We start from the raw sequence: 21,086 nt of genomic DNA, 5'->3' as shown, positions 1-21,086 counted from the left end.
AGCCAGAAGAAACTACAGGGCCCAAAAAGAACAAGGCCTTGTGAGGCACCACAAAACAAGCATCCAATCCCGTTTTGTCCTCTCCTTGGCATTTCATTTATTCCTTTTGCTTGCCCCATCCCGAAACCTCAGAGCCTGTAACTGACACAGCATTACAAACATTTACACTAAGGTCGTTTATGCATGGGTACTTTCACTATTGTTCGCCCCCTGTCTGTCTCAGCTGTTCCTTGGAGTTATGCATGAGTTTTCCTCCATTAGACATGACCTCGCTTCCAGTCCTCACAAATCCAGGACCTTCCGGTTCCTCTGTTAACCTGATTCTTCCCTATCCCCTGAGCTCTACCACGGGTGAAATCCCCTTGCATAAGGCAAAGTGAGGGACACAGAACCTTGGTTTCTCTCACAGCAAATAGCCAATTACAAAGCAGCATGTCAAGGGGTGGGGATTCAAATACTTCCTGCTTCGAGTTCTTTTTGAGCAGAAGGCTTTTAAAAACATGGCTTGGGTTTCTCCCCCCTCCCCCTTCAGATAGTTCGTTTTTGTTCTTAAAATGCTTTTTTATGCAGCAACTGGGTTTCGTGGGGGGGAAAGAACTTTTCTCTTACTACAGCCAATTATAAAGCAGCATTTAAAGGGGTGGGGATTGAAATACTTCCTGATTTGAGCTTGGAGACTGCTGGTGCACAGACTTCCAACAGGAAAGTGTGGGTCCAGCAAGCAATGAACCTCAGGTAAAACTCCCATGCATAAACGACCTAATAAACCTTTGTGTCAGTTTTCCTTCAGATGTGAAATCCAGGCTGATATGAACGATTAAACAGCTCCAAACTTATTCAGTTTTTTTTAAATGATATATTTGACAATGCCACTTCAACATTAAAAATATTAAATTCTATTGGTTTACTGTTTGTCACGCATACAGTGATACATAGGTGAGATCCAGGAGTGTACCACAACCCTCCGTTTCTCTCACAGAGCTCTGTTAATGCTCACGCTGCCTGAAAAGTCTTCCATTTGAGTGTCCCCACAACAGCCCTGTGAGGGAGGCTGTCACTGTTTACAGAGGCTGTAAAGCTGTCAGCTTTACAGACACAACATGCTTCCTCCCCAGGGCCCCTTAATACAGTTCCAAAACATTGCCTGCTGCAAACAATTCAGCCTCTGCTGCTGCAATATGCAGAGTCAGTGCATAGACTGAGCCAGTGTAAATTGTAAGGAGTTTACGTGACGTTATTCTTTGTATATATTTACACTATCTTTATTGCATTGTTTCCACAGTTTTGAAATCCAGCTCAGCTGCGCTGTTTGCATGCCATAAACTCTATTGGTTTGAGTGCCCTGTTGTCTAATTTTGTAATCCAGTTGCTTTCACTGCTGTCTGCATGTTTAACAATGCTCTTATGGCATTGTTTTAATTGCATAATCCGCCTTGAGGCTCAGAAAATTAGCAGGCTATAAATGAAGTAATAAATAAGTAAATGTTACGGTTGTGCACAATGAAAATATCCAGGCATGTTTCAAAACCAAACGCTGATCATACTTTTTAATGACCTTTATAGAAAGTTCTTTAGGCAAGTAATTTTTCTCTCAATTAGAGCTCTGCATAAACACCACCGACATTACCACTGACAGCTTCAGAGGGAGAAGATCAGATTTCCCCACCATAATGGTACAAGGTTTCCATTGTTTGATACCAGTGGTCTTTCAACTCATGTGCCGGGACCATCAGGAAAGCCATAAGCCCCATAGAACACCCACACCATTTTTTGCTGCTTTTTAGGAAGGACCGGCTGCAAGACAAAGATGCCACACGCTTTTCCTCCCTTACACATCTGCTGAGAATAGCAGCTGGACAAGACAGGAAGGGGTGGAGAGGATTCATCTTTCGCTCCTCATGTGGTGTTTGGTTTGTATTTCCTGCCCCCAGTTCCCTTGTTCTACTGCCCACCATCCTGGCTTTGACACAGGTGTGTCCAACGCTGCCACCTGGGGATAATGAGCGAGTCTTTGGTCTGAGAAACTTTAAGACCACTGCTCCGTGCAACTCTTGAGAAAGTGCAGGAGCTGTCTTTCTTTGGAAATGCATAGTGGGTAACCGTGTTAGTCTGTCTGCAGTAGTAGAAAAGGGCAAGAGTCCAGTAGCACCTTAAAGACTAACAAAAATATTTTCTGGTAGGGGATGAGCTTTTGGAAATGCATGGAATTATTTGACTATTAGTCCCACATTGAGCTACAAATTAGGGCATGGCATTCATATAAAACTGTGCACTACTGCAAGGTCACAAAGGCAACGCCACCATCTGTTCCCCCCCCCACACACACACACATAATGCTACTGTAGGGGGGAGTCGAACTGATGCATGGTTTTCATGCGTATGTTCACACAGCACCCCTGTGGGGTAGGCAGTCAACACTGCAATCTTAGGGTTGTGTGAGCTCCCTGCAGATGGGGTGCAGAGGACGGACGCTGAGCATGCACAGGGTACAAAGGAATCTCCATCCCCGACTCGTTCTTTTCTTAAAAACCCTTTCAGATGCCTCCCTCTTCCCTCTCGGCCCCCTATAGCTAGGATACCAGGCAGGCGGAGCGCCTTTCCCCTGCTTGCTCACGCGCAGCGCCCCCAGCGATCCTCCGGTCGCCCCGTGGGAAGAGAAAAGCGTGCGAAACGCGAGAATCCCAGGATACCTGGGCCGGACTTCCGGTAACAAAAAGAACCGGAAGTCGCCGCCCGCCGTGATTCTCTTATTGCCGTTCTACCCCACGAGAGCGCTTGTCCGGGTGGGGGGGAAACCAACTTCCGTCTCAGGCCGGAAGTGAACCTCCAGACGGCGCCGATAAGCGGTTCCGGCTAGCTGCGCTGACGTCATTGGAACGTGATGCGGAGCGGGATTAACGTCCCCTGCCGGCAGCGCCGTGGTACTGCGGCCTGAAGGGAGGTCCAGCAGGACAATCCTCAAGAGGAGTTCATGAACTCAAACATCTGTTTAGTTCTCATTTTGGGAGTCTGCCGACAGATGGTTGCAAGCATAATGGGCCTGTGTGGCTCCACAAAAAAGGACTGCCTCTATTCCTGTAAGGCCGGCAGCTTCAGCAGACAAGAAGGCACTCCAAGACAAAAGGAAAAAGAGACCTGTTTCCAACATAGGGAACTCACACAGCTTGGTAAACTTTGTCAAGTGAAATGCTCCAAATATAAACAATCCACTGAAGATGTGATTTTGGAAAGTAAACAGCGCTAATCCCAAAATCACATCTCTCTTTTTCACAGGTCTCTTTTTCCTTTCGTCTTGGAGTGCCTTCTTGTCTGCTGAAGCTGCCGGCCTTACAGGAATAGTGGCAGTCCTTTTTTGTGGAGTCACACAGGCCCATTATACGTACAACAATCTGTCAGCAGACTCCAAAATGAGAACTAAACAGATGTTTGAGTTCATGAACTTCTTGGCTGAGAATGTTATCTTCTGCTACATGGGATTGGCACTGTTTACTTTCCAAAATCCTAAAGAGAGTTACTCCAGTATAAAGAGGGGTTACTCCATTCATTTCAACTGGCTTAGACTGGAGGAACTCTGCATAGGATTCCAGTGTTAATATGTTAATTTTACAGGTGATTTAAAAAAAATCCATAAAGCCACAATAGTTCTATGCAATGTTTATTTATGTCAGACATGTCTCTAGTGCCTCTCTGCCCAAAGGGACAGGGCGGCTTGAAACCTGTGAAAGATATATCACAAATATTTAAAACCCTAGGCACAACTTGAGCAGGCCCTCGCAGAGTTCCAGAGAAGCCTGGAGCACTTCTGGCTTTGGGAGGTCTGCCTAACCATAACAAAAACATAACATGATGTGAATAAAAAAGAAGCCGTGAAAGTTGCCACAAGCAAAAAAACCCGATGAGTCTCTTACAGCCACTCTAAGGTCAGCCAGTACTCGACTGCAGGTGGCAGAGTTGAAGACGAAAGAGACAGAGAGAGGTTGTTTATGTGTGGGTATTTTCACTCACTTTCACCCCCAGTCTGTCTCGGTTGTTCCTTGAGTTATGCATGAGTTTTCCATCCATTAGAGATGACCTCATTGCCAGCCCTCACAATCCTGGGACTTCCCGTTCCTCTGTTACCCAATTCTTCCCTCTCCCCTGAGCTCAGCCCACTTGAAATCCCATACATAATACAAAGCGATGGAAACGCAGGCTTGGTTTCTATCACAGAAAGCAGGCAGCCAATTACAAAGCAGTGTGTAAAGAGGGGGGGATTCAAATGCTTCCTGCTTCCTTGGAGCTCTCTCTGATCAGAAGAAAGGCTTTCAAAAAATAAGGCTTGGATTTCTCCCCCCCCCTTTCAGATTGCTCCGTTTTTTGTTTTTAAAATGCTTTTTTATTTGGCAGTTGGGCTTGTGGGTGGGGGTTATCTCACAGGAAGCACTACCAAGTAAGCCAATTACAAAGCAGCATTTCAAGGGGCAGGGACTGGATTTGAGCTTGGAGACTGCTGGTGCATAGATTCGTAACAGGTAGGTGTGGGTCCAGTGAGCAACGAACCCCCGGTAAAACTCCCATGCATAAATGACGAGAGAGAGAGGGAGAGAGAGAGAGGGAGAGGGAGATTTGTCTAAAGGCATCTAATGAGTTCATCTCAGAGCAAGGATTCTGACCAGGGATATCCTGATTGATGACTGAGTCATGCACCACAAGTGGCAAACTTTGTTCACAGTGTTCCAGTCGGGCCCACCCAGTTCAAAGCGCTTCTCCTCAATGGCTTCCGCCTCCTGCTTTTAATCCCCTCTTCTGCTCCTCGACAGCTTTGTGAAGATTAATCCAAGAATCTGCCAGATGTTTCTGGAACCAAACTCTTGACAGCGCTCTGTGATTATAGGCCTGGGGTGTGTCCGTACCGACAGTTTATCCTCAGAAATCATTCAAATCACTTTTTCCTTTTCTTCTATGCTGTATTTATCATGTTTTTAAAACAGCACAGCAAAACAAAACACCAAAGGTTGCCCCACAAAAGAAACAAAAACCAGTTGAATATTAATAATAGTAACTATAAAACTAACAATGATGTCATGAGTAATAGTTGTTTCAGAGCGTAGCTGCATTGGGATGCAGTAGAGGAGCTGGGTTCGAGTCCCGTAGCACTTTAGAGACCAACAAGATTTTCAGGGTATGAGCTTTCGAGAGGCAAAGGTTATCTGGTATCTGACAAAGGGAGCATTGACTCTTGAAAGCTTATACCCCAAAAATCTTGTTGGTCTCTAAGGTGCTGGGGAGGGGATGTGGTTCATTGGTAGAGCATCTGCTTGGCATGCAGAAGGTCCCAGGTTCAATCCCCGGCTTCTCCAGTTAAAGGGACTAGACAAGTAGGTGATGTGAAAGACCTTGTCTGAGAGCCGCTGGAGAGCCGCTGCCGGTCTGAGTAGACAATACTGACTTTGATGGACCAAGTGTCTGATTCAGCATAAGGCAGCTTCAAGTGTGCTATTGGGCTCCAATCTCATTATCCGAAATAATAATTAATTTATTTGTAAAGAGAGATATTCCTGGGCTCACACCTGGAAGCTTTACCCCTAATGCCAGACATGCAGAGACTAGATTGCTTTATTAAATAACAACAGGCATGGTACATTTTCCAGCCAGCATGTACTCAAAAATAAGCCTATGAAAATGAAGGGTTCTTTGACCTGATGGTTTGAAACACTGTTGAACTAGAGTCAAAATAAAGCATTACTCATCCCTGGATACATATGGCCAGCTCAGACTTGCCAGGTTTTCTTCAGAACCCCACTGCTTTTAGACAGCACTGAAATGGAGAAAAAAAAATCACTCCGGCATGGATGTATTTCTAGAAACATTAATGCAGGGCTCAAGTCTGTCTGGAAAGGTGTTCTAGAGTGTAGCATCTAGGGTTGCCAGCCTCCAGGTGGTGTCTGGAAATCTCCCACTATTACAACTGATCTCCAGAGATCAGTGCACCTGGAGAAAACGGCTGCTTTGGAAGGGGGACTCTGTGCCATTATACCCCATTGTAGTTCCTCTCCCTTCCCAAACCTCCCCCTCCTCAGGTTTCACCTCCAAAATCTCCAGGCATTTCCCAACCCAGACAAACCTCAGGCTTCATTCCCAAAATCTTCAGGTATTTCCCAACCCATGCAAACCAGACTGTTTGTATTTAATGCTGGTGATTCAGGACAGATTAGAGATTCTGTTGGTGTATCTTAGTAATAACCCTTCTGCTAGCCCACGACACTTTCTCTCCATGTGCTCTGGATACAGCCCTGGCAGTTGCATGGATGCCAGCAGGCTCCACAAAACCTATGTACAAATGGTTTTGAAAAAATGTTTTCCTGTTTTCCTCTCCCTTTTCTGGAAAAAAAAAATGCTCCTCAGGCCTTCCTTCTGTTGGCACCCCTGCCCGGCATAAAGTAAGTTCTGGAAACATGACAACCATCATGCATAAGAGAATGAACGCATTCAAAACAAACTGCAGGCAAGTGGTCTAAAATGAATGTGCCCTGAGTGATGAATTGGGACTGGAAAATTTGCAGTGAATCAGATCAGTCGTGAGGTAGGTGTTGTAAAGAAAAGTAGCCTTTTTTTCTTTTAAATTACCAAAGATTGATCTAGGCTTAGGCCTGCTATGTTTTAATATCAAAACTCTGGGAGCTGATGACCGAAACAGCTCTCTCACAAACCATTCCTGTGGGAAGCCACTTCCATTCCCGTGGAAGTTCTGTTGTAGCACCTGGAGGTTGGCAACCCTACTTGAACCTGGATCTCCCAAATCCTGGTCCAGTATTCCAACCACTGCATATATGGTTGTCCCCTTCTCCATTTTGCCCCGACAACAACCTTGTGAGGGAGGATAGGCTGAGAGACTAGTACAGGGTCACCCAAAGAGCTTCATGGCGGAGTTAGAATTGGAACTGGAGCCTCTCAAGTCCTAAATGCTACACCACACAGCTCTCTGGAGGCAAGGTACACCAGGTTGGGACGATCACAGAGAGGAGAAAAGCCTAGACTGACACACACACCCTCTCTTCAATGATACTTCCAGCCCGTCTGAAACGAACTAAGCCGTTTTTTTCACCATAGATAATCAGAGCCCAGTTGCGGGCGGGCTGGCCTCCTTTAACGGAAGTTCCGTCCCGTGTCATCTCTATGGTTAATCGTGAGGGGGAGGGGTCGCGGGGCGGGGTTTAACCTCTCCGGAGAGGCGCGCCCGCGTCACGTGACCTCGGGTGGCGCCACCGGCCCCGGCCTCTCCCCCGGCTCGGGGATTCGGCCGCGGGCGTCACGTGACGGGGGGGGCTAGGCGCGGCCGGCGATTGGACGGCGGGGGGGCCCAGGCGCGGCCGGCGATTGGACGGCGGGCGCGAGTCGGCGGAGAGCAGCGGCGCGCCCGCCTCCTCCCCCTTTTCCCCTCAGCGGGGTCCGTTGGGAAGGCGGCCGGTGCTTCCGGCGGGGGCTTCTGGGCTCCCTCGCTCCGGGGGGCGTCGGCGGCCGGTTGGCCGGCAGGAAGGAAGGAAGGAAGGGCGGGAGGCGCGGCCATGAGGCGGCGCTGCTGTCGCCGCGGCCTCCGATAGCCTCAGCCTAGCCCCGGCGGCGGTCGCTGCGGGCCGCCATGGGCAACACCCTCACCTGCTGCGTCTCCCCCGGCGCCAGCCCCAAGCTCGGACGGGCCCGCGGGGGGGCGGCCAGAGGCGGGGGGGTGGGGATGGGAGGGGGGGCGGGGGGGCCGGCGGCGGCCGCGGGGCTCGACCGGAGGGGGGGCGCCTACCGGGACGCCTCGGAGGGGGAGTCGGGGGACTCGGACCCCGGCGGCGGCGGCCCCCACCTGCAACACATCAGCGACCGCGAGTTCCCGGATGGTGAGTTTTAAAGGGGGGTGTTGCACGGCGCGCCAAACACACCTGGGGTGGGGTTTGGGGCGTTTAAAGTATTAGGAGAACCAGGTTCCGGTCCCGGGGGTCTTCCCTGGCGATCCTGGACCAGTCGCCTTTAAGCAGCCTTGCCTACCTCCCAGGGTGTCAGGTCTTCCAGCCAACCTAGGTCGTCTCAAAAAGTCACTCGCTCAGACAGGCATGTCAGAAGCAGGTCAACGTTTATTGAGAGCATCTCGTAAGCGTGGGTACACTGCAGCTTCAAAGCTGCCAATACAGAGCTGGGCTCCAGGCCTAACTTCAAGCATGGTTACATGATTACATCACAGGTGCAAGTTCAAACGGCCTGGGAAACAGCGAGATAGCAGAGCGCAGGGGAAAGGAGGGAAGAAGGAGTGAAACAGGAATCTAAACACGGCCTGGCCGTTAGCTACTCGAGGTCGGGACACGGGAGGGTTTGAGGAACAGGGAGTGGGAATCACAGAACAACTGAACATCAAACACAGGCCTAAAACATGTCAAGAGCCTGAACCAGGACCTGACTGCTTGTACGGGCCAGACTTGACAACAGAGTTGAAAGAAACAATTCAGCAGACTTCCTCACACAGGGTTGTTGTGAAGTGGGGGTGGTGGAGGGAAGATGCCGTCTGGGCTTCCTTGACAGGGAGAGTCGGATGTAAATGCTCCGTTATCGCGTTTGACCTGATACTTGATACAGGTAGGAAGGGACCTGGAGGGAGATCTCCTTGCGTTTGCCCTGATGCTTCATACAGGTACGTGGGGACCTGGAGGGAGATTTCCTTGCAGGGAGAAAGGGCGGGTAAGACACATGTAGGGGCCTTCAGGTTGTGCAAAGGTTTCGCACTTCACACACAGTGGGACGGGTACATTTCCTTGTTCCTCCTTTTTTAGATGGCTTTGTTATTCCCCTTTTGGAATGCCGCTTTTACGGGGAACTTAGATCACGTTATATCTCTCCCCTTTTAATATATAAGTCTAATGTCTCTGTTAAAAGAGAAAGTGCCAGAGCAGGACCACAGCGGAATATCAAGAAGGCAAAAGTAATGACTACAGGAGACTTACACAACTTTAAGATTGACGATGAGGAAACTGAAATTGTTGAAGACTTTCTATTCCTTGGCTCCATCATCAACCAAAAGGGAGACTGCAGCCAAGAAATCAGAAGGCGGTTGAGATTGGGAAGGGCAGCCGTGAAAGAGCTGGAAAAGATTCTTAAATGTAAGGATGTGTCACTGGCCACCAAGATCAAATTAATTCATGCCATCATATTCCCTATTACTATGTATGGGTGTGAAAGCTGGACGTTGAAGAAAGCAGATAGGAAGAAAGTAGATTCTTTTGAAATGTGGCATTGGAGGAGAGTGTTACGGATACTGTGGACGGCCAAAAAAAAAGCAGTGGGTTATAGATCAAATCAAGCCTGAACTGACTCTAGAAGCTAAAATGACTAAACTGAGGCTACTGTATTTCGGTCACATTATGAGAAGACAAGAGTCACTGGAGAAGACAATCATGATAGGACATTGAGGGCAGCAGGAAAAGAGAAGACCCAACAAGAGATTAATTGACTCTATAAAGGAAGCCACAGCCCTCAATTTGCAAGATCTGAGCAAGGCTGTCAAAGATAGGACGTTTTGGAGGACATTGATTCATAGGGTCGCCATGAGTTGGAAGTGACTTGACGGTACTTAACACACACACAATGTCTCTGTGTCTGATGTAGTGCCTTTTTAATTAAGTGACAGGGATCCCAAGGCTACATTGTCAGTGGCAAGATTTATTTTAGTCCTTATATCCCTCAAACATTAGATTTTAAAATTACGCTGCTCAAGATCAGTGGATCAAGGAGTTTCTAAGGGGAAAGGAAAGCTTTGTTATTCTCTGGATTTTATAACGTAGTTATGTGTGGAGTAGCAGACTCGGGAATCTTACTGAGGAATCTGGAGTGGTCCAGTACAAGCAAAGAAATGTGAAATCGTACTTTTGAGTTTGACTAGGAAATAAGTTTTGTTTTAAACTTTATAAGTGAGGCCCTGCGGGACTTGGCTCAGTTCGGTAGGGCCTGGAAGACAGAGATGATCTGCCTAGGGTTGAGGACTGTTGGTCATCAATTGACTTCCCCTGCTGGACCCTCTGAGGATCTGTACCCCCTGTTGTTTCCTCTGCCTCCTACTACTCACCCATATTTTGGGGGGGTGTCTTTTTTGGCGCTATTTATTTATTAAGTCAACGTTTTAATAGTTTTATTTCTAAGTATGTTACTCTATTTTATATAAATGTCTGTATTTCTGATTGTAGCCACCCTGAGCCCGACCCTGGTCAGGAAAGGGCAAGGTAAAAATTGACTAAAATAAGTAAAATGAAACTGTGTGAGATGGTTGGGTTCTTAATGGTACATAAGAGTTGTGTCCTTCCCATTTAGTCTGTTCTGGAGATTCCCCACTTCATGTCTGTTGTGTGGGTACTGTGTCTCTTCCATCTGCCTTACCTTGGGTTCATAAGCAATGGCATTTTACTTCTTCTTGTTGGGATGTGGCTTAATGTCTGTCCTTTGCTGACCGGCAATGGTTTGGTGTTCAAGTATGCTGCAAGATCCTGTAGAACCTTTGCTCTTACAGGTTGTATGTTGCACAAGTAGCTAAGATAGAATGAGTCTTCAAATTCGGTGGTCATCCCTGTGTTTTTTGTTTGTTAATAGGAGATTTGGGCAAGTTGCTACCTGATTTTCAAACCTGAGAAAAGACAGCTTAATTCTCACCAAAGCAGTTGTCTAAAATAATACAAACGCTAAGAACTTTACAGCTGCGTTTAATGGGAAAGTAAGGTGTTACTACTGTTTGAGAATAGTGCAGCTGCACACATCTCGGGACAAAAATATGCTTAAGTTGCATGGGAAAGACCTAAAAAAGTTTACTCTATGTATAAGGTACCTGGCTTGCTGTGACAAATCCCTCAGTTTCATTGTTAACCATCTTTATTCCTGATGTAGTATACTGTTACAGTGAGGGGAAAAAGTATTTGATCCCCTGCTAAATTTGCCCATTTGCCCTCTGACGAAGAAATGACCAGTCCATAATTTTAATGGTAGGTCTATTAGCTGTGAGAGACAGAATAACAACAGGAAAAACCCCAGAAATCCAGAAGACAAAAGTAAAAGATTGATGTGCATTATAATGGTGAAATAAGTATTTGATCCCCTATCAACCAGCCAGATTTGATCCCCTATCAACCAGCCAGATGTCAGGCTACCTGGTATCTTCACTGTATGTAACGAGCTGAGATTAGAAGCACTTGCTGTAAGGGAGAGGTCTTACCTGTAATACCAGCTCATTACAGTACCTGTACAAAAGACACCTGTCGACAGAAGCAATCAATCCATCAGATTCCAAACTAGCCACCATGACCAAGGACAAAGAGCTGTCCAAGGATGTCAGGGACAAGAATGTAGACCTGCACAAGGCTGGACTGGGCTACAAGACTATTGCCGAGCAGCTTGGTGAGAAGGTAACAACAGTTGGTGCAATAATTCGCAAATGGAAGTAACACAAAATAACTGTCAACCTCCCTCAGTCTGGGGCTCCATGCAAGATCTCATCTCGTGGAGTTGCAATGATCATGAGAACGGTGATGAAGCAGTCCAGAACTACACGGGGCGGGGGGGACTTGTCAATGATCTCAGGGCAGCTGGGACCATAGCCACCATGAAAACTGTTGGTAACACACTAGGCCGTGAAGGACTGAGGTCTTGCAGAGCCCGCAAGGTCCCCTTGCTCAAGACAGCACATGTACAGGCCTGTCTGCAGTTTGCCAATGCACATCTGAATGACCCAGAGGAGAACTGGGTGAAAGTGTTGTGGTCAGATGAGACCAAAATCGAGCTCTTTGGCATCAACTCAACTCGCCTTGTTTGGAGGAGGAGGAATGCTGCCTACGACCCCAAGAACACCATCCCCACCGTCAAACATGGAGGGGGACATATTATGCTTTGGGGGTGTTTTTCTGCTAAGGGGACAGGACACCTTCACCGCATCGAAGAGACGATGGATGGCACCATGTATCGTCAAATCTTGGGTGAGCACCTCCTTCCCTCAGCCAGGGCATTGAAAATGGGTTGAGGATGGGTATTCCAGCATGACAATGACCCAAAACACATGGCCAAGGCCACAAAAGAGTGGCTCAAGAAGAAGCACATTAAGGTCCTGGAGTGGCCTAGCCAGTCTCCAGACCTTAATCCCATCGAAAATCTGTGGAGGGAGCTGAAGGTTCGAGTAGCTACACATCAGCCTCGAAATCTTACTGACGTGGAGAGGATCTGCAAAGAGGAGTGGGACAAAATACCTCCTGAGATTTGTGCAAACCTGGTGGCCACCTACAAGAAACGTCTGACCTCTGTAATTGCCAACAAGGGTTTTGCCACCAAGTACTAAGTCATCTTTTGCAAAGGGATCAAATACTTATTACACTCATTATAATGCACATCAATCTCTGAATTTTGTCTTCTGGGTTTCTGGGGTTTTTCCTGTTGTTATTCTGTCTCTCACAGCTACAATAGACCTACCATTAAAATTATGGACTGGTCATTTCTTCATCAGAGGGCAAACGGGCAAATTCAGCATTTTCCCTCACTGTAGGTTTAGTGGTTTTCTTTTCCTTAGCATTAGACGTTTCTCCTTTACTTTTTTTTTGGAATGCAAATTGTGTGCTGGTATTGTTTCAATCTTTCTTCCATGGGGGGGGGGGGTTATTTACAAAACAGAACCATTTCTGCACAGCTCTTCGCCTTTTTCTTTCAGATTTCTGCTTCATGGTCACTTGTTTTCTTTAGACCCAGAAGCAGGCTCTCAGAGAGCTGGAATCCAGCACAAGGTTTACTGTTATCGTTTTCCCTTACCTTCACATGTATTTTGCATTGCTATATCCTGGGCAACCACACAGGGTTTTACCAAATACTTAAGAGGAGAAAGTGCAGCTGGCGTTTCGTTGCCACCTGCGTAAGCAGTGGCTCTCTAATTATGGACATGAGATTAAACCCTACTCAGTTCCGGAGTGATCTGGGTACCTATGGGATCATCCACTGTGGGATGATGTATGCTCTGTTTTTCTTTGGCAGATGATCTTGGGGCTATGTTTTTCATATTTTTTTTATGTGCCAATTTTGGACTGGATCTGTGTACACATGAAGTAAGTGTTTTGAACAGCTCCTGCTCAGGATGACACTTGATCCTTTCCTGACTGATTCTTTGAAGAGTGTTCTTACTGGTTGTTTTAGCTACAGTTTTAAATCCTAATAACAAAATGTCGAGATTTTATTTCAGAGTTGACAAATTATGCCTCTACCCTGGTGGTACTACTGTAAACATTGCTAGGAGTGCTTTGTGACTGGATTCAGAAATCTCTTCCCCTACTCAGCCCCCATATTCACCAAAGTCAGACACGCTACCATCTTTGGATCATGTAACTTCATTTTGAGACCTTGGATATATCTGCCTGATTGGACTCCTGTATTTTAAGCAGGGGTTTGCGAACCTCATGTACATACAGAAAGTGAAAAATTGGTCTTCGGTGTCAGAATTCAGCAAGTGAGAAAACATCAGAAATAGTCAAAGTCTGAGGGGCTCAGTAGGATTTCCAGTGGTCAAATGGTGAGGCTTCAGTACCCTTCATATCCCCTCCCCTCTCTCTATGTCTAACAGAAGCAGAATTAATTTATGTAGAGTAAGAAAAGGTATACATTCTAAATTTGTATATCATGTACCAGTCCCAGAATATCACTGTTTCTTTGCAGAAACTTTAAGTATTTTAAGCACTCAGAAATCTGTTTAAAGGACAAAGGCGATCTGCTTAAAGGGCAAAGGTTATCTTCTTTCCAAAAACTGCCTGCATCCAGTCCTGTTGAGCTCTTAAGAATGCCAGATTTGTTCATCTTTATTTCTTCATTCTCAAGTGTGGGCTGTCCATCATTTCCCTGGCTAGCAAGCTTTTTGCACTGCTGGTAAATGAACATGTGTGGTCCACCTGCACAGAGAAAAATTGCTTGTAGTGCTAATAGGTAGGTCTATAGTTAAAATCTTGGCACAATGGTACCATTTGCTGATATCATTCAGTGTAGGATGACTGATGACAAGGTAAGGCTGGGTGACTTAACTACTGAATTTCCTTTGCTTATCAGAAGGAAGGAAAGGGTGGTGGAGGAAGGGGGATTCTGGAAGCTGAACATAACATAATGTCATTATGGCTGGACAATGGTAATCTGGGTCCAAACCCCTGCAGGAAGTGGTGTTTCAGTGATGAAGTCACAAACCAAACATCCACTTTCAATTTAGCTCTTATTCAATATAGTTTACCCTGTGCCGGGGAGGGCGGGATACAAATCAAATAAATTAAAAATTAAATACAGTTCCCCTGGTGTTTGCTGCCAGAACCATGAAACTATAAGGAGGGGGGAGTCTATCCCCATCCTCTTCTCTAAAATTGGCTCAGGAAAAATATAATGTTGTGCAGCAGCCATTCTGACCATCGCCGTATCCGATAACACAGGTCGGTGTTCCCTTCCCCATAACTTTATTCCATTTGTACAGGGCAGCCCTGAGGGGGGGCTTGATTGAGTGGGTGGATCGGCCCTTAGGGCCACTGGGAAAGGTCCTGGGTGCCCCAATCGGAGCCTGAGCTACCCCGTGTGAGTTGGGCCGGAGCCACTGCAGGCCTCTATTGTGTGTTTTCCGGAGCTGTTTTGGCCTCCCAGTCTGCCGCCATGATTGTGAATTGTCTTGGCTTATCCACAGTTGCATGAATGGGCCAGGGGTGAGGGTGGATCAGCAGTCTCACAAGATATTTAAAAGGAGGTTAGCTCAGCTCTTGTTTCCAGGACCATGCGGTCCCCCCACCTACTGTTAACTGTGGAGCTTGACCAGCCCATTCTGTAGATGGGGTAAGTAACCTTTTTTGGCCCAAGTGCAGAAAAAAGTGCAACATGTAACTGAAGATGTTGGTATGCTAGCAAACAAAATTGGGGAAGGGCCGTGGCTCAGTGGTAGAGCATCTGTTTGGCATGCTGAAGGTCCTAGGTTCAATCCCCAGCATCTCCAGTTAAAGGGACTAGGCAAGTAGGTGATGTGAAAGACCTCTGCCTGAGACCCCGGAGAGCCGCTGCCAATCTGAGTAGACAATACTGACTTTGATGGACCAAGGGTCTGATTCAGTATAAGGCAGCTTGCTTCAGAATGGAGGCAGAGAAGGCAAGTGTTACTCCTCTGAAGATGCCTGCCACAGCTGCTGGCGAAACGTCAGGAAAGAAAATACCAATACCACAGTTACACAGCCCGGATAACCCACAAGAACCAATTGATTCATAGGGTCACCATGAGTCAGAAGCGACTTGACGGCACTTAACACACATCAGTGAACACACTTTATATCCTTACTGTTTGGCTAGCAGGGAACAGGTTTCCGGGAGCATGATAAAATTGTTGTCAATAGCTGTTGTGGCACAAGGCTTTTATGCCCGTAGGTTTTTAAGCAGTCACAGTGGCTGCAAGTGGTAATTTTAGGCTGACCTGTAATACTGTCTTCCTTCTTTTAAAAGAGCGTTTAAGCAGGGCTTTAAGTACTCCACCCAGCCTTTTTTCCAGTTAGCTTAGGGCAGTGTTTACTGTTTCTTCTGTTCTGTCCTCCCAACAACCGTGTGATGTAGGTTAGGCTGAGAGAATGTGTGTAGCCCAAGGTCACCCACGGTGTATAAGCTTGTGCAGAATTGCCACAACTAAAGCCCGTTGAAATCAGGGGGCTATGACCAGAGGAACTCTGCACTGGCAGTCTCCTTTATGTGTGTGTGTGGGGGGGGGTGAAACTCTTTCCTGATCCTTGTCTGACGCTGTAACCACCACACCACGCTAGATCTATTTTTCTTCATAGTATTTTCCTCTCTGTCTGATGGCACCCAAAGCAACGTACAACGAGTGAAAGCAAAACTTTAAAATAACACAAAAACTAAATCTTTGGTCTGCAATTAGATTGAATTCTGCAATGCAGAAAGCACTTGTCAGTTGCACGACTTTGGAGACTTCAGATCATGTCCCAAGGTAGTTTACAGTTTTAAAAGTTTTTTTAGTTCCAAACTAGTTTTTAACTTGTATAATTGATTTGAACACGAATGAATGGAAAACCTCATTAAAGTTATACGAGCTGATCTTGCCTCTTGATCGGTAATAAATCTCCCCTCTCTTCCCCTCCACTGCATCCCCCATTCTTGTACGGCAAAGCGTTCTTCTTAGATGAGCGGGTTGGCAAGGAGCTATTACCGTTTCAGCCTGAAGATCATATTTAAAGCAGGGGCTGTGTGAAAAATGCCCCTTCACCTTCACAGCAAATATTTGACTCATTGTGTGTCGGTGCAGTTCAGAGCATTGTCCTTGCTTTGTGTGGACGATGGAAGGCGTGATGGAGTCATCTGTCACCGTCAGACAGCTTGGCCCGGAAAGAAACCCGATCCAAGCCAAGGGAGGCGATGAGATGACTTAATGGCTGAAATATGTGCTGCATCGGAACCTGAGCTCTGCCTAGCAAAGGGGAGGGTGGCGAATCCACCATGAGGAAAAGCAGTATTTGAGTTCACTACTGTAATATGATTTTGCTTGCTTCTGACAGGCCGCTGCTCAGGGTCAGTTTACCATCCGTGGAATAAAGCAATTGGGCTTTTTCTGGACTGTCCCAGGACAGGCTGCAGGTGATGACGTTGCATGTTTGAGGGCCTCCCCGTTCGGTGGCACGGAGGGAACCTGCTCCTAGACCTAGGGAAAGTGTTACCGTTTGTTTTTGCTGATGGTGCATTATTTTCCAATTCTGATTTTTCCCGGGAAGTTACATAATTCAGGCAGGCCGTGACGGTAAATGAATAACTTTTCAAAAGGTTACACCAACTTTAGAAATTGTGTATTTATTTCTTTGCATTTATAGCCCGCCCTCATTCCTGGCAAGCCAGGCAATGAAATGATTTTATTCATCCATGTGGTAATGGGGCTTGTGGTCAGCACTCAACTTGGATAGCCATATGAATGTGTTGAGGAGTTCCCTAGAGGGGAGCTGATTTATTGCAGCAGGAACTCTGGTTGGCCGTCTACATGCATGCCGATATGTCTGTAATGTGAATCCCTCCTTGACAGGAACTCGGGCCGCGTTTGTGCGCTACAGCATTGCATAGCATCGCAGGGTGTGTGTTCTCAGTACGTAAGTTGGCCTTTAGAATTGCTACCTGGGTCTGCTGTGTGTCTACCGCTAATGTGGGTTTTCCAGAAATATTTGAAGCTGGATGTTTGCAGATGAAAATTTAAACACTAGCATAAAGGAGGGAAATGAGCCCTGTGCAAGCGCCGGGGTTATTGACCATGCTTCATATCCCACTTTTGGCACATCTGACATGATTGATATGCAGCACCAGCAGCTCCGACAACTATAGATAAAACAGCCTATATTTACATTTGGTTGGTGAAATTTTCTCCTAAGAAAAAATATAAGGTCACCCAGCTGGCTTCATTGAAGGAGTGGAGAGACCACCCCAGTTCACCAGATTAGCCTCTGCCTCTCATGTGGAGGAGTGGGGAATCATACCTGGTTCTCCAGATCAGAGTCCACCGCTCCAAACCACCGCTAGTTGGTGGTTTGTTGTTTCCTGTTTGGGGGGCAAATTGCATTACAGGTAAAAACCCAAAATAAAAGAATGTCACTCTGGTACACACCTGAAGTACCTCGGCATCTTTCTTCTAACCCAATTGCTTGGTCTAATGAGATGTGGATGAAGAGCAGAGCAGCCAGGGCAAAGCAAGCCTTTGATGTCTGGATCACCCAATATCATATAGGCTATTGTGCCAAAATAAGTGGTCATCAGGTTTTGAGTGTGGTGTTCTTGTCTGCTCTCTCTCACACACAAACATTTTTTGCTTGTGTCTCATCTCTTTACTGTGTTTCCTTTAAATCTCATGAGCTTAAGCCGCAACCACTCGTTAAAAATGTGGAGTTGTGCAGAATGAGAAACCAAACCTTAGAAAGAATATACCACCGCCATCCCTGCTCTCTGTTAAGTGTTTTGGGGGTGCAGTTTCATGTCTTCCCCCTTTATTGTCACCCTCCTTTGTCTGTGTTATTTTTTCTTCCCCATTTCTCTGTAGCAACTCTACCAGCAGGACTAATTCTCTTCTGGATATCAGACTGTGGCTTTGTTGCATAGCCAGGCATGTGAGGATGGATTGGGAGGGGACACATGAGAGAGGATAATAGCGTGCTGTTGTAACATGTTCATTACAAAATTAATAAAGGGATAAAACAGCAATGCTGACCTGAAATGACTTCCTAGTGTAGAAAAGCTGTGTTGCCATTCCCCCCGTCCCCAAATTCTGTGAATGGCACAGCACCATTTATATTTACAGCATAGCAAAAGCCTAAGTGCTAGGGTGGCATGCCTTGGGTATACATTCAGCCTGTTGACCTGACTAAAGTAACATGTTGGAAGACCTCCGCTCCTGCAGAGTCTTAGTTGGTGTTTGATTTTCAAACAGTGTTTTGAAATATTTGAGGACTCTTTGTAGACATTAAACCAGCCTTGTAGATAAAGCTGTCTGCATCCTTCCCCCCCTCCCATGGTGGAAAATTAAACTGTAGCTTCATTACTGGACGCTGTTAGCCATCTAATGCCTCTCTTATGTACAGTGTGTGTTTGACGTGACGTACCTGCTACGGCTACCTGAATTAGATTCATAGTTACATTCAAGGAGCCTCTGAAACTGAATGGTGCTGTAAATAGGAGATGGACGGTTCTGTGTGCTCAACCCTGGAGCGTTAACTAGCTGCCGCTTCTGCGGTGTAAGACTGATGAGTCCAGATGACTGGGGCTGGAGCATACATCTCTGAAGCTATCTAGGATGCTGACCTTTCCACATTCCAGGCCCAGAAGAGAAAGGGAAACCCTGCAGAGAAGTCTCATGTGAGACCCTCTCATCATAACTCACTGCTTGTTAAGGTCTGGGGCTTGGGAAGGGAGCAGGGATTGGGGGAGGGGCTTCAGGCTTCATCTAACTCAGCAATGTCATTGGGAGTGTGACGGAGTCCTCGTTTTCTACTAGGGTCTGGAAAAGGCTCTTTTCTGACTAGATTGGGGAGGAAATAGCCATAGCCACTTTCAATCTAGCAAAGAGGAATTCTCTCTTTGCTGACTATGGGGAAGTGTCTGATGGGGTCATCTGGGAACTAGTTCAAAAAGCTTGCAGTGGGTCAGCCCTTGGCCAGCTGTTTTTGTCCTGCGTTTGCTCTCCCCCCCCCCCAAACTGAGATTTGGGGAATTACATCTTTTCCTGTTCTCTGTTTTCAGATTTAGCGTTGGAGTCGAATCCATCTGACCATCCTCGGGCAAGCACAATTTTCTTGAGCAAATCCCAAACAGATGGTAAGCTAATTTTTGTTCATTTTTAAAAAACCAACACAAACAAACTGATCCGGGTAGGAGAAAGCAGGAGAGAGTGGACATTTGCATTTTACTATTTATCAGCATACTGTATTCTTTACTCTTCTGCAGCAGTGTTAGTTGCTTTCTTCGGAAATATTAGCTGCCTGTCACAAAAACCATTTGTCCCAGGCGTTTTTCTTTTGTGATATATTGATGCTCCCTATTTGGCGGATTAGCTAGGTCTTGCATTCCTTATTTGGGAATTTGCCTGTCAGTTGGAAATGGTTGTCTTATGACAGCTCTTAGGGGAAAGATCTGCTTGAGAAGTTTTTCCTGGCAAGCACTTATGTTTCCTGTACAGCTTGAAGCTCAGTAGATCTTGATGGGTCAGCTCCTGAAAGGTCTGTCTTTGGCAGCTCCTAATGCTTTAAAGTTTCCTGAGTTCCTTGGATCATAACACAGAGCAGCAAGCAAATGACCCAGCTATTGCCTGATGAAATTTCTAGTACTCTTTCCCACCCGTTGCTCTTGCCCAGTAATGAAGCTACCTTATACTGAATCAGACCATTGGTCCATCAAAGTAAGTGTTGTCTACTCAGACTGGCAGAGGCTCTCCAGGGTCTCAGGTAGAGGTCTTTCCCATCACCTTAGCTGGAGATGTTGGGGATTGAACCTGTAACCTTCTGCATGCCAAGCAGATGCTGTACCACTGAGCCATGGATGCTCCCCAGCTTTTGAGATGATAGCTCTTAATTTCATCCCAGGCTTCCTCTCCTCATCAAGAAATGTAGCACCTTTATTTCCATTTCCCAATCCATATATCTCCTTCCCAACTTTCAGTCTCCTGTCTGGTAAGAGTAGCTCTCTTGTTTAAGTTGGCACTTCTAAAGGTCAGTGCTCACATTCATGTCCATAGGATGAACTGTTGTAGTCATGTTCCAGCTGTAACAAAACCATGTCTAATTTGCTCTATTTATTTTAATGTTGCTTTTTATAATATAGGAGTTCGCCCCCCAAAACAACAACAACAACAGCAAGGTAGTAAAATTGGACCTGATGTGCCATAGAATAGTTTGAGTTAGGACTACATTATTGTCAAATAAAATAACATCTTTATATTTTTGTTGGTCTGAATTTATATTTGGGGTAGAGATAGGAGGGAAATTCCAGGGTGTGTGTGTTCCCCTCAGGGACTTTTCCAGTTTCTCCAATAGAAACATTGGGAAGCTTGATGGAGCACTGGAAAGGAATTCCTATAAAATATATTCTTCAGGAGTTAGTGAAGTGTTTTTAAATTCATGATTGTACTCCTTCAAAATGTTGGCAACAATTAATATGCATACGTGATAATACATGATGAGTTTAGTGTTTTTATTATTCTAAAGCTTAACTTGCTATCCAGATATGCTGCTGGTTCTGTCTTGACCGTTTGTCCCAATAACTTTCTTTTGTTTACTAGAAAATCTGTTTTCTAATTTCAGTTTATATCTTTTCTCCCTCTTCTATGGCAGAAACTAAGATATATATGCAATGTAGCATAGGGCGCAACAGTTTGTAGATTTCAAAAGTATTGAGAGTATTTGTAGATTTCAAAAGTATTGAGAGTATTTGCACATTTGTTTGTAGCAAACTAAGGCATTTATACTGCTAAATTCCATAAAAATGCTGGATTTTATATACTAAGTTATACATGCATTTTATGTTCTAATAAATGTAGATTTGATAAGCAAGTATTGCATATATTTCAACTTTTCCTA

General features: G+C 45.9%; 1 protein-coding gene across 1 annotated transcript in view; it reads left to right on the top strand.

The window, feature by feature from the left end:
• Positions 1 to 7,618: 7,618 nt before the first annotated feature.
• Positions 7,619 to 21,086, top strand: part of CCNYL1 (cyclin Y like 1) — a 32,135-nt gene continuing 18,667 nt past the window's right edge. The window contains exons 1-2 of the mRNA XM_056861321.1: positions 7,619 to 7,865; positions 19,255 to 19,329. Coding sequence (XP_056717299.1) covers positions 7,619 to 7,865; positions 19,255 to 19,329 — 322 coding nt within the window. The remainder of the gene's footprint in view (positions 7,866 to 19,254; positions 19,330 to 21,086) is intronic.

Source organism: Euleptes europaea, chromosome 15 (genome assembly GCF_029931775.1).
Source record: "Euleptes europaea isolate rEulEur1 chromosome 15, rEulEur1.hap1, whole genome shotgun sequence".
In the NCBI taxonomy this organism is placed as follows: Eukaryota; Metazoa; Chordata; class Lepidosauria; order Squamata; family Sphaerodactylidae; genus Euleptes; species Euleptes europaea.
This window is presented reverse-complemented; position numbering and strand designations above follow the sequence as displayed.